General features: G+C 47.7%; 1 protein-coding gene across 1 annotated transcript in view; it reads right to left on the bottom strand.

Annotated features, from left to right (window-relative positions):
* Positions 1-8,416: 8,416 nt before the first annotated feature.
* The window catches only part of SLC12A8 (solute carrier family 12 member 8), a 54,105-nt gene continuing 48,450 nt past the window's right edge, over positions 8,417-14,071 (bottom strand). Inside the window, exons 13-14 of the mRNA XM_009964754.3 lie at positions 12,396-12,456; positions 8,417-9,789 (exon numbers count right to left, since the gene is read on the bottom strand). Of these exons, the coding sequence (XP_009963056.3) occupies positions 9,624-9,789; positions 12,396-12,456 (227 nt within the window). The 3' untranslated portion in view covers positions 8,417-9,623. The remainder of the gene's footprint in view (positions 9,790-12,395; positions 12,457-14,071) is intronic.

Below are 14,071 nucleotides of genomic sequence, written 5' to 3'. Positions count from 1 at the left end.
AAAGGGCAGGCGGCGGAGGCTCCTCCTCGAACCTGACATCACCCGGCCGAGGCTCGGCCCGGCCCGGCACGGCCCGGCCCGGCCCGGCCCCCCCCGGCCCCGAGCGGCCGCCCCCTCCCGCCCCGCGCAGCCGTCGGGCCGCCCGCTCCCTCACCCGCCCGCGCGCAGCAGCAGCGTTCTTCTTCTTAGTGGTATTTTGGAAATATTTTTTTTTCTTCTTCTTCTTCTTCTTTTTTACATTTTTTTTTTTCCTGATGCATCTCCCAGCCGCGCTGGGCGGGCAGGAACCCCCCCTCGCCCCAGCACCCCCCAGCCCCAAACCGCCCAGGAGGTGCCCCTGGGGCCGCGGCGTTACCGCTACCGCGCTTCAACGCAGACAGCGCGCAAGTCCCGCGCCCCGCGCAGCGGCTCCCGGCACGGCCACCCCACACACCCCCCACCCTCCCCGGCGTTTTGCTCTCCAGGGCAGCTCTACCCAGTTCCGTTTTCCAGGCCCCACGCGTGACAGGGGTCGTGGGGGGAAGGTGGGGGGGGGTGCGATAAGGCCGTCCCGCACGCGAGCGCGGGGGTGTCGGCTCCGTCACGTCACGCTTCCGCGCTCGGTTTTGAGCTGCGGAGAAACAAAGGCAGCGACCGAGCCCACGGACGTGTCCGCGGCTGCAACCGCGACGGCTTCTGAAACAGACGAAAACCCGGCAGGTTGCGCGGCGCTCCCCGAGACTGCAAAGTTTCTCTCCACGTGAGCGTGGTGAGCGTTAGACAGCACCAAACTGAATTCCCATCAAAGTCAAGTCCCTGCCAAATCTGTTACTGGTTGTAACGCTAACCCGCTCCCTTTTAACGGCCAGCAGCAGCGTTTGAGGCTGCAGCTTCTTGCGGTGGTGAATTTCCCAGGCTGGGCTGTACGGGAGGCAAAGGATTTCCCTTTATTGTTCTGAAATTCCCTTTCATAACTTCATGCTCCTGGATCTGCGAGAGAGCACACCATGGAGCAGCAGGTCGGGCTTTCCCGAGGCTGCTGGCATCTCAGCTCAGCTCTCCCTCCCCAGGGAACAGAAACCCATCCTGGGCAGCCTCTCCCCTCTGGGCCCTTTGTTTTTCCCTCGAGGTGTTTCCGACTCAGGCTTAATTTCCACAAGCCATGCAGAATCTGACATTTCAATGCGGGGGGTGACAAGTGACAATACACCACATCCAGATAGCTGCAGCCTCGGACAAAACCCAGATCTGGTCCACAGCCCCCCACTCCCCGTTTCTCCTTTCACCAAAAAGCACAAGTCGATGACTGACAAACACAAACTCTCCTGGAAGCCTCTTTCCACCCAAAAGGTGGCACTGATGAGCCCACACCAGCACGGTAATGTCCACGGCTTTAACCAGGCACAGGACTTGGTCTCCCGTGCTTTTCTCTCAACGTGCAGGTGCTCTCTGCACCTTCCCAGGCAGCTTTGCAATGAAGCACACTTGGAAATCTTCACTCTGATGCTCGCATAATCATAGAGGAAACCACTGGAAACGGCAGCCCTTTAGAGGCACCCCTCTACCAACCCATTTTCTATTCTGTTCCCTGCAACTTTTGGCATTTTCTTGCTTCAAATTTGCTTAAACTCAAGGAATAAGTCAAGCTACTGTCGGTTTGGGAAGTGCTACACGTTAGGAAATGAAGCACAAACAAATCACAAAAACACTTCAGTTGTGCAAGTAAACATCCCAGTCCTGGCAAAAGGGTACCTCTGAGTGACCCAGAAACCACGGGTAGTTACCTCCAACACGCATGATCCACACGGGACATCTTTAGGCTCCTTCAGCCTATGGCAATGTACTTGCATGTTCTTTATGGAATAGGTTGTGTGAAAAAACACCTCCTCATCAATAAAATGGAGAGACCAATACACAACTAAGTAACGTGCCATCGCAGGATTGAGTTAAAGCTCAGGTGAAGAGCTGTGAAGCATTTTGATACTTTAGGAGATGGCGCAGGGAGCACAGAACAGCAGCTCAAATACTTGGGGCTATCTTTACACATGAAACTAAGGACTCCACGTTACTGATTCCTAGGGTAGTAAGTAATGTCAGTAACATTTATGATTCTTCAGAAACTTTTGTTAGCCCCTGGAACAAAAGTCTTGCCAACAAGCAAATCAGATGCTTTCCTACATCCTTTAACTATGGGATACAGGTGAGGCAGCAGGGGCACAGAAATCTCTCCGAGGTCACGATACACCCTCAGGGCTGCGTTGGGGCAAAACAAAGCCAAACCCAGCCCTGACATGAAATGGATACTCTTGTGTACACTCAAGCTTGAGGGCCATAACACTGAGCCTACAGGTTTCGTCCTTTTCCCCCCACCTTTCACAAGAGACTTCTCCAATGTCTAAGCCACGTAGCAGCTCCCCGCTCTTACTTCATCCTCCCAGGCTGTAAATCCAACCAGCAGGAAGCACAGTATCAAATGCTTTTCCAAAAAAAATCTCAATAAAATCTTCCTACTGTTTTTCTCAACAGTCACATTGAGAGCAATAGCAGAAGCAGGCAAATGCAAAACAAACCTTGCTGAAAGAACAACCGGTGTCCATATCGAATGGCTCCGCTTCCCCGTGCCTCTGCGGTGCGGCCGTAGCCGCGACCCACCGAGCTGCGAGCAGGGAAGACCTGGATTAACACCCTCTCCCAAACTGCCATCAAACCTGCCCGAGTTGCCGTGCATTTCTGAACCAAACGAGGCATTTGTGACTGTGACAGGGGTGGCCACGGGGACCGTCCGCGCTGCCAGCGACAGGAAACGCTGGCCAAAGGGGCCTGTGCTGCCCTTGGACCAGCCGCGTCCTGGCAGAGCTCAAGACAGGCGGGAAAACCCGCGGCAGGGCCAGGGATTGCCCGCTGCAGCACCGAGGCACGGGGCAGCAGTGAGGCTACTGCCTTTGCCAGCCCCGGCCAAAACCCCACAGTGTGAACCCCTGTGTTTAAACCCGTATTTACCATCAGAAAATAATCTCTCTCCTCCCTCCGTCGTGGTTCCAGTCATGAGCAGCACATTATTCACGAGCACCTGGAAAGGAAACACCAATAGTCAGCCAGTTTCAGACTTCCCAAATGCAATCCCTTCCCCCCTCCAGGTGCCTAATTTGCCAAGGTTTAGTGGCTGTAAATTTAAAGCTACTGTGTTTTCCTGCCATGTTGTTTTATTCCTACCTTCACTGCTTCATAAGGAATATCCCTGCCCCAAAGTCAATTTATGACTGATATTTTTGAGCTCCAGCTCCACCAGCTAAATGAAAACATGGAAAAAACCTCACTTATTCTTCCTTTTTTTTTTTTTAAAAAAAAAAAAAAAGTGGATGTTTTTTATTAATTGGAGCTGCAGATGGTAGTGTGGTGGGGATATCACCCCTGCCACCCACGTGCAGAATTAAACACCCTCCTGGGAGGCCGGGGAAGAAGCATCAGGGGCAGGAGGAGGAGGATGCACTGCAGCAGGGCGAAGGTGGCTATGTGGGTACAAGCACTCAGGAAAGGCCACCAGCACTTGGCTTTTCCCTGCGTGGTCCTGGAGTTGTTTATCCCTGTGGCACGACTGCACGCTCCACTGCTGCATCCCGCTAATAATCGTTACAGGACAGCTCTGGGCTGAGGGCTGCTCCCCTCCCTCCTTCAGAGCACAAAACTAATAGGGGATTTAAATGCATGAAATTGTGCCTGAGGAGTCAGACAGGCCAGGCAAACCCTGATGTTAAATAATGCCACCACATCCTCCTGAAAGAGGCTGTGACCTCAAACAGCTCCCTGAATGATATATAAAATACATTTAACGCTTCCACCTGAAAGCAACCAACACATTTAATGCACAAAGGAGTTACAAACAAATAAACAAACAAAAACCTCATCAACATAGGAAGCCTCTGACATAACTATATAAAACATGATTGATATTATATGCTGACTAATTGAATCCCACCCATCACCTTGTTTTGGGGGAAGAAGAGTATAGTGTGTTTTTATTTCACCTTGATTTCCACTCTCCAGATTGAGGGGCTGGAGACGCGTGACTGAATTTGCCCAATTCTGCATCGTTTTGGTCTGAAATCACCAAAAAACACGGGAGTCTCTCCAGAAGAAGCATCTCTGTAGCACTTCGTCAGGATTACTTTGACTGGTCCCTTCCCTCCGCTTCTATAGGAGCCTTTCGCAGCCCCAGCCAATGTCATGAAACTCCTGCAGCTCCCTTGAAACTCAGCCCAGATCTGTCCAAATCTTGGATCAGGCTCATAAACCTCATACAACTTTTAAGCCGATGATGAATTAAGGTACAAAGTGAATGTTTTCTACTCCTGGAATTTGTTATTAAAAGTCCTGAGTTTCTGAAGCGGACAGCTAGTTCCTAACTGAGTAATTAATTACCTTCCCCATCTCCTCTCGATGCCATAAGCATCCATTAATAGATCCCAATCATCCAAAAGGCACTTAGTACCTGACCATTTCCTTGAAATTTTGGGGGTGGTGGTATTTTATTGATTTATTTTTACAAGAACTGCTTGCCTTGTACCTCCGTTGGAAACAGCTTGTTCCAGATACCTGACATTTGGAGGTCAGGATGGATATGGGTCTTGTGGTCCCTTCTCATCCCTCACAGAAAAATGCACAACAAATTAAAATGATGTTGCATTTTGAATCCTGTCACTGGAAATAAATCCTGTATTTTCTGGGAAAAACAAAACAAAACAAAATCAAAGACAAAACCAAAAACAAACACCCCCCCACCTCCACCCCCCCAGCCATTTAAATCTAGCTGGGAAGAAACAATTCTAAATTTCTGATTTCTTTCTTTTAGGACCCTTTTCAGCCAGGTCTGGTTTGGAGCACATCAAGAAAAACCCAGCCATTCCAGAGCTGAGCAAAACACTGCACAGCAGCGCCCTTAAAATCCAGAAAGAAGCCCCTGGCAAAGTTTACAAGCAACATTTGGATCCGATAAAGTTACAGGTGCGCTTCTTGACCGCTGCATTTCTGGGAGCACGCCCGTGCTTCCATTCGCTCTCGCACGAGGCGGGAAAATACCAGGTATTTGGGGCATGTCCATGAAAATCACATGAAAAAAGCCACAAAGAGCAGAAGGTGGAAAGGGAAGGAGCCTCTCTTGTGCCATACAGGCTTTAAAGCTATTTACTCCTAGCCTGCAGTTTGCTGCTAGAGCCTCTCATCCATAGCTTTTAAGGCTGTTACTGCTGAGGTCTCACCTCATCTCAGATTTAAGTGATGCTACGCCAAATCTGGGTCTCAGCAACACACCACTGTGCAATATAAGCAAGCCCATTATATACCTCTTTTATATGGAGTTACCGTATTTATAGCCTGTCTACAAAATTTTCTTTTATCTCAGTAATTGCCTTTTCTAAAATTCACCAGGAAAGAGCAATAATTCAAATAACCTCAGTTTCCCACTAACCTATATGTTAATCCTGGGCTGGCTCCTGTGATTCAGCAAATCTCTTCCAACCTTGCAGGTGCTAAGTATGATGCTGTTTAAGAAACTCTGCCTGTCTGAACCCGAGGTGCATGGGCAAGACCATACTAGCTCACAGGGCACAGAGCCTAAATTCAGTCATACACAGAAACATCATTTCATATTTTGTCAGCATTCTTTGCTACTTCAACACTGTGGTCACAACTATCTGCTATGAATAGGTGACCATGGCAAGTGTGTGATCTTTTTTGGCCACCATACACAACAAAGACCATCTAAGGAAACTCAAAGCTGATCAAGAAAGATCCAAGAGGGCAGAAAGAAAACACATGGGTTTGAGCTAATCTATGGATTTAAGGAGCTTGGTTCTCCCCATACAGGCTCCTAATGAGACACACAGGCAGATCCAGGGAGATGATGACAATTTATACCAACTGAGGAGCTGCCTTTTAATACCAATATCACAAAAAAACTTCACTTTTCTCCTGTCCATTCTTAGACTTGACTATTTGTGCTGCAAGTTTTTTGAGGCAGAAGATTCTGATTTCTGGGCCCATTTAGTGTTGGGGGATCACAAACACAGCACGACCTTCCAGGAAATACTGCAAGGCAAGTAATAAAATCTTTATCCTTCACTGCCTTCTGTGCTTGTATGTTCTGCAAAGAAAGTCATCAAAACTAGAGCCACCGATTTACAGCCAGAGTCTTCAAAAAGAAACAAAACTGAGCTTTCATATTCACATCCCTCTTGAAAACAAAAGTTTTCACACCTTGATCCACTGAAAAACTTTCTCATCTTTCAAATATTAATAATTAAAAAGTAAAATTTCCAACTGAAAATAATTATAGATACTAACAAAGCTCACATGGCTTAGAAGATAGGAGAGCCTTCTCACAATGACATTAACCAAACTGCAACCTATATAACCTCTATGGGACATACGGTGCTCAGAGCTGGGTCCCAAACCCACCTTCAGGGAACCTGAATACTCATGAAAGTTGCAAAATCTGGAGTCACAGCCTGGCTCCTGGCAGGGTGAAAGCAGCACGTTCCCACTCACTGTGGTAATTCCCACCCGGATTTCTTTCCTTCAACCACTAAACATGAAGCTAATAAATCCCTACCCCTAATTTCACACAGTTTTTTCTGTGCTACAGAAGCTACAGACATTTGTGAGACAACACCCAATCTTTGGCAGTGCAGCTGCTCTCTTTCTCACTGGAAGGGCTTCCCTGATGTGCAAAGCCCTGCCTATCTGTACAGCCTGAACTCGAGTCTCCAACGCTACTGAGTCTGTGGGGTTATCAGAGCTAAAACAAGGCATCCCTCCACTCTTACCGTGCCAGAGCTAACACTCCAGAAAAGATCAGCATGTCCCTTTTCAGGCATTGAACAGGAAAGTTGCTCTACTCATGACCTGTAATGGCAGCAGGGAAACCAGCCCTATGCAATGTGTTCCTCCCTCACAGACATGAGGGGAGGAAAGGACCAGGTGCCCGTACTTACTGGGTGGTAGAGGGAGCTGGTTCCTGCTGTGCTGGTGGTGCGAGGGGAGGAGGTGGAAGAGTTTCTCCAGCAGCAGCACATGGAGCTCAAATACCAGAACCCCCCATCACAACATGCTCTGCAGAGCATCTCCTCCACTGCCTTTCTCCAGAAACACCAAGGCATGACCCATCCCTGTGCCCCAGAGCCCTCCAGACGTCTTCTCACCGAGCCCCTGCACAGCATGGTGCCTCCCTAGGGTAGCCAGTGGAGGCTTTGCCAGTGAACACAACCAAAATTTTTCCAGAGGGCATGCAGGTGCAAAGGGTTGCTGGAGCTGAAGTGGCAGGATGGTGGTGGCAGGGGAAGGGGACAGATGCTGCAGATTTACATTAGCTGAAAGCAAAGCTGTGGGGCACCTTCCCAATACTGCTAGACCAAGTGAGAAGCTGCTTGTATCTCTGGCCCCTCACATCTTTGTTTTGGGGATAAGCAGGAATCACGGTGTTGGAGAGGCAAACACCCACCACCACCAAGTCATCTGGCTTCAACCAGCACAGCTCCTCAGCAAGGTGCACAGCCAAGGGACCTTACCCATATCCTCCCCCTCCGGATCTCCTGGTTGCTGATTTATTTTAAGGGAACTGAATTGTTTAACAGCTAACAAAGTTAACCCAGGAATTTCTGCCTGTTAATCACTTCATGCTGTGCTCTGAGGTTTTCTTTTGTACAAGCTACAGAGAAACACAGGGCTGGGCAACCCCCATCTTGGGAGGGAAGGCACCCCGCAATATTTTGATGCGATGGGACTTTATGAAATAAAAGATTTTACAGTAACGGCATTATAGTTGTGTACCAAACTAACATGGGATAACAGCATCATGTGGCTTGCCAGCAGCGGATCATCACCAAGGATTGTTTGAAGTTTGCACAACAGCAGTAGCTGCTAAGGTAAAGGATGATACAAGCACAGGGTGGGTCCTCTAGAGCTGCTGGTCCCAGGGAACCCAGGGAAAGCTTCAGGACAGAGTCACATCACAACACACTCTTTGAAAACCAAAGGCAAATGGCAATGGGAGGAAGGAACCCTGGAAGGAGCATTTCCAACACAGAACGACTGACTTGAGGTGGGTCAGAGCTGGCCACACAAGCGTAACTTCCCTCTTGCCTCTACTGAGATAATAAAGGTTAAAAATACTTAGTAAAAGACCTGTCACCTTGAAAAATGAATACGCTTTCTGCAGTGCACCAGGATTGCTCTCTTCTTCATCTCAGCAGTAAGCCTCCTTTGCTTCCCTCTGTAAGAACACTGGAAGAGCCAAAGCTGCAGCGGCCAGACCATAAGATGGGATGGGGTCCCCCATGGCTGGTAATGCCAGGGCACCGAGCCCTGACAAGTGGAATGGTGCTCAAAGGCATTGAGGGTGCCCACAGCAAGGACGGAGAAGAGTTCTTGGTGTCTCGAGCTTTTATTGCACAGAAGAAGAAATAATTTAAAGGCTGAAATCATCAGAGATTAAAGGAAGGGAAAGGCAGTGATTTTCCCCTCCTTGTAGCATCAGAACTGATTTGTGGTGCTGGGGCTTGCCTCAATCCAGATCCCTCCCTCCCACCTCTGTGGGTCTCTGCCAGGACTGCTGCCTGCAGGCACCACAGCTCTCAGCTGAGGGGTTTTCCCCTGGGGAGCAGAAGCAACAGTGATGGGGGTGTCCGTGTAAAACCTCACTCCACCCCACAGCCACTGCCCACCAACCCTAAGATCTGTGCGGGAAATCCTGCAGCATCCCCAGCTGAACCTCCCAAATCCCACATCATGACAGTGGGAGAAATGGCTCCCGGTGGGAGCTCAACAGGAGATGGGCTTTAAGCAAAATAATCAAAGATGAGGCTCAACATATTTTGTTAAGGCACTTCTGAAACATCCATCCCTTCAGTCAGGAGATGCTCTATTTGGACCCAGCTATGTTGTCAGGTCCCAGGTGTCATGTCAGAAAGGATGTGGGAAATCACTATCAACAGTTTCTAAGACATCATTTCACAGCTTTACAGTAGAGGTCATTATACTGCATTACTGCATTTAAATGTGCGACTCCAGTTGTGAATATATTTCTTCATCTTGCACTTGCCACTGATTCTGGCCTATTGTCTAATGCCTTTAAGTATTTTCTAAGACCTTGGTAATTGAAATGCTGAGGTAGAAAATTGCTGTATTACAAGCAGGCAATTTCATGCCAAGGGAAGTGAATTGACCTGGAAGGTCACATCCATCCGTGACACAGCTGGGAGCGGGGCGCTGGCTCCTGCTGCCGAGGTCACCGCTCCCAGGCACAAAGCATCCCTAGTCACCCAGAGGACATTCGAAATGGGGTGTTGCAAGCTTTCATAGCAGCAACAGTCTTTAGAGCTCAATAGTGCTTATAATTGAATTCTTTAAAAGGATTATATTTTCCTCAGTAACTCACCACTTCCCTGGACTGGCCCTTTCATTTGCATTTTTGTCCCCATTTTGCATAAGATTTGAAACCCAGCAATGTTGTAGTTTGCATAAACAAACAAGCCTCGAATATGTAACTATTCACATCCTTTTCGTATATATTCAAGTATTCACAAGGTACCATGGCACCCATTAGCATTTATAAATGCTTTTTGAAGTGACAGCTTGATTTTTTGTGTCCTTTACTGGAACTGATTCTCAAACTCCTCTCTGCTGATAAGCGAGGACTGGTGATAGCGGTCCCGCGAGGCAAAGTCCGCGTTCTCCTCGGTGAGCTGTGTGGTCTCCATGCCAACTGTTGCAAAGGACGGTGTCACTACGATCTGCTCCTTGGGAGATGGCCTTCTCCTGCAAACAGAGAAGCAGAGGTGCCTGCATCACCCTTTGTTTGCCATCCATTAGCAGCCGTGCTCCCGACTGTGCAAACAAGGCAGGGCACTTCAAGAAGAGGCTAAATCCTCAGTGCCCTTGGAAGGCAGAGAGCTAATCTGAAAACATTTTTCTGAGAAGGCGCACAAATAATATACTCTTCCCAGAAAACACTGGAAAATCTAAATTTTCTTAACAAATAAGTTTCCTCTTTAGACACCGGCTATGGCAAACACTTTCCACACCATGCAGAAGAAGAAGCGTGAACCATTTCTACTGAAAAATACCCGTTCCTAAACTTTCGTGCACAATTATTTTTGTAACTCTTTTAAACAAAAGAGGAGATTTTTCTGCAATCTCTTTACCCCAGGGACTGCCTTTAAGAAAACCTTACTGCACGTCTGCAAATCAAAACTGTAAGATCATATAGAACTGACTCAGACCTTACTGAGCACCTGAGAGCCTTAGAGGTGTCAAGGATCTTTGGTTGCCTTCAAATCTCTTGCAGTCTAATGGGATTTCTTTACCTCCAATTCATTAAAACATCTTGCCCGGATTTCAAGGAAACCAAGCTTAGAAAAAAACAGTAAATTACTTCAATGTTATTTCTTGCAGCATAGCAAAATCAGGCTTCAAAATGACCCACCCAACCCCCAAGCAGAGTCAAAATTGTCTTTGTGCCAGCATAAGCAGGAGCCCTGGCATTAGGATAAGGCTGATGCAGGGATTGCACTCTTTGAGGAGACAGAAACAGGACCAGTTTCTGCCTTGGGCACTCACCAGCTTCCCACTCAGCCCGCCTCGGGAGGGTCTTTGCTCACCAGTTTCACTGATCAAAGCACTAAGGACTGTACTGGTCTGGTAACCTGCAGGATAAAATCCCCTTATGACAACAGCACCTCTACCCACGAGAACTGGGGCTGCTTCTGTGGGAGGGATAGTTTCTCCTTTCCACACACAATAACTCTCCATCAAGCCTTGCATCTCAACCAGCCTCCTGTGGGGACCCTCTGACGACGGGCAGGAGACTGTCCCTCAATGTGCCTCAGGTCTATCACGAGGAAAATCCTGCTTCATCATCATAGCTGCACCAACCTAAAATGACCTGTCACGAATCTTTCTGGATGCTGAGGTAGAACTGGACAGACAAGTGTCCAGTATACAAAGCAGCAGGGTCTGCCTCAACATGCCATGAAGAATTGTGGCAGAGCTTCACCACAGCCCCACGCACCCTGTCCCCATCCTCACCTCCTCACCCTTGTCTCGGGCTCGTGTTACCAATCCAGCAGACGTTGTGAAAAGGGGTGGGGAACAACCCCTTACTCCAAATGATACATACAGAAAACACAGTGCACCCCCTCACTCCTCCTCTTCTGGGTAGGCTGCCTAACCTGGACTCTCATCCCCTAACACTTAGGCAAGTGTGCAGCTTCACACAACTGCCGTGAGAAGCAGCAGTAGCTGCATGAACAAAGCTCTTCATGGCAAGTGGTGTGCAGGACAGGTGGGGCTTCAGGGATCCAGCCCCTTACTCAGAGACACCCACTGGTCTGGTAGAGAGAGGGATGCATGTGATGCAAGAGAACTGACTCATCTGTTCTGGGTCACTTCACAGACCTGCCTTGGGGACCTAAGAGAGGTCCCATCACCCCCAGCTTCTCTCAAGCCACCTCCCCGACCAAAGGCACGTGGCCACGTTATAGGGACTATGGGCAGAGGAAGGAGCTGGCAAGACAGGCCTAGGCATGTGCCAATGTGCTTAAATGCCCGGACTTCCACTTATTTTAAAGGAGCCACCAAATTTACACACATAACACACGATAGCTCATGTTGTGCAATCCTTACTACAGTGTTCACCCACCACAACAAAAAAACAACCCAACAGATTGAGAACCTCAACCCACTACATTGTACAGCAGCAGATGTGGTCACTACCCTCTGTGGGAAACCCAAATGTGATAGAATTAATAATTAATAGGATAAAACCAGATTAACAAAACTAGTAAATAACCAACCAAACAAAACCCTTAAGGTCTTCTTGGAAGGAAAACCCCAAGACAATGCTACTGCAGTCCCATGGAAACTCAATACTCAATGGCTCCTTCACTGAAGACCTTGTTTATTCTATATGCCCTGTAGTTATTGTGGCTTCCCCCCAGCTGAAATTCAAGCACAGCTGTCACGTGTGCCTGTTCCACAACTACCATAGTAATTTTCTTTCAATGACTGGTCGGTAGAAGAAGTGGAGACTCCGGTTCCTCATTTTCTACCAGATTTTCCAGTTCAACCCAGGCCACCAAGGTTGAGCACAGACCTTTGGGGTAAGATGAAGCGTCAGGCACCGAGATATAGTTAACAGCTGATGTGTTCACACATAAGGCAGAGGAGACTCCAGCTCTCCCACTTACATGGTCAGCCATACACCAGTCCAACGGGAGCAAACAGTTATATTTGCCATTAACAATTACTTTGCGTACGCAAGAAGTTAATAAGCAAGTCAACTCTGCCATCCCTCTCTGTGCACGCTGGTGGGTCACGGGAACAACGAGCGTTACCTCAGACAGTGCCAAGTGACTGGTACCAACCTGCACAAGGTGATCAAAACCGACTTAATCCAGCTGAAGAAACTGAAATTCGCTGCTGCTCCTACAGAGAAAGGCATGAGAAGTCAGTACGCTGCTAATTCTCTCACAATAGCATTACGCCATTGAATTTTTGCATAAATCTCAGATCAACATACTTGTTATTAGCCCTCGGTACACAAAGATTTTGCCATGGTGAGAACACTCCTGCAGGCTCCCCACACACTCTGGCTTTTCAATGACTGTCAAGAAACTTAACCCAAGTTTCCCATGGAGAACAGCTCTCCTTTCCCAGACTGTGAAACCCCCAGTAGAACAGTGATCAAAGCACAGACGCCCGCTGCAGTACCTTTTCCTCCCTGGACAGCAAAGATCATTCCCACTGCAGGGATGGGGAGACAGGAGGAGCCATTCAGCTGCCCTCAGCCAGGGTGGCTGTGGTGTCTCCATCCATTCCCTCCTGTCTGACCCCACAGAGAGCTGGCTTAGCTTATTACACCAACACTGATTTTTTGTGATTTCTCTGTAGAGTTAGTTTCCTGCACTGGCTCACTGCAGGGGCAGGGAAGTGTTGGAGCTGGCAGCAAAAGCAGCAGGAAAAGTTTGTGGTGAGGAACAGGGAGGAGAACAGAGACCCAGCAGCACCTGCTGAATTTGGCTTAGGCTCCTGGGGAGGAAAAGCAAGAAGAAGGGACGTGTCAAAATCCCAGAGCATTTCTGCTCCCAAGGTCTTCATCTAGTCCTTAATCCAGTGCATCTCTCAATCTTTCTAGACAGAAGGGTCGTTCAGTCTTTTGGAGAGCAAACTCACAGATCATTGGGTGCTATGTGACCACAAAATAACATTGACTCACAGCCAAATAAAAATCAGGCTGAATTCTGAGTGTTCAATTCTAACTTATTCTTTGCCATGCATTGTTTTAGTGTATGCATGGGAATGCACACGCAAAAAAAAGAACAAGAAAAAAATGTCTAATCATGCTGCTATTTCTCAGATCACATTCCAAACTCCTCTACACACTGACTGAGAAATTCTTTTTAAAGTAATTTTTGGTAAATACTTCAAAAGCAGGTAACAGAGATATAATACAGTGAATATACAAAGGCAAAGAAAACTCCAAAGCCTGAAAACTTTACTTCTGTTTTGCTTTGTATATGGGGGCTGTAAAAAACTTTGTTAAAAATTTAGATATATTTCAAAAAATACAAATTAGCAAGTCCTATCCACAATCTCAGCTCTTTTCTACTACCCCATACAGATACATAGAAAAAAAGTTCCTTAAGAGCAGAAAGAGAAGAATTGTTGGGCAATGTTTTGATGGCTACTGAGTGACAACTGGTTTTTGTTTTCTCATTGTCTGGGTTTCTGAAATCTAGTATCTACTTACCTAGTGTCTAATAACGTTTAATCTAAAAAAAAAAAACCAGGTAGATATTTCTGTATTGCCTAAAAGACGTATGAACTCAGGTTCTTTCAACTTTTGGACAAAAAATTGCACATCCATGCACGCATACATGCACCTACGTATGTATGTATGCACCTACGTATGTATGTAGGCATAGGTCCATGAGCACACACACACTGTGTGTGTATCAGCCTCTCCCCCCAGAGACACAGACCAATGCAATCCCCTCCTGCAGCTGTGCCAAGGAGCTGTAGGCTCTCACGAGCTGCTTTC

Source organism: Tyto alba, unplaced genomic scaffold (assembly GCF_018691265.1).
Source record: "Tyto alba isolate M040663 unplaced genomic scaffold, T.alba_DEE_v4.0 Super-Scaffold_7, whole genome shotgun sequence".
NCBI classification, from domain to species: Eukaryota; Metazoa; Chordata; class Aves; order Strigiformes; family Tytonidae; genus Tyto; species Tyto alba.
Note: the sequence above shows the minus strand (reverse complement) of the source record. Positions and strands in the feature narration are given on the sequence as shown.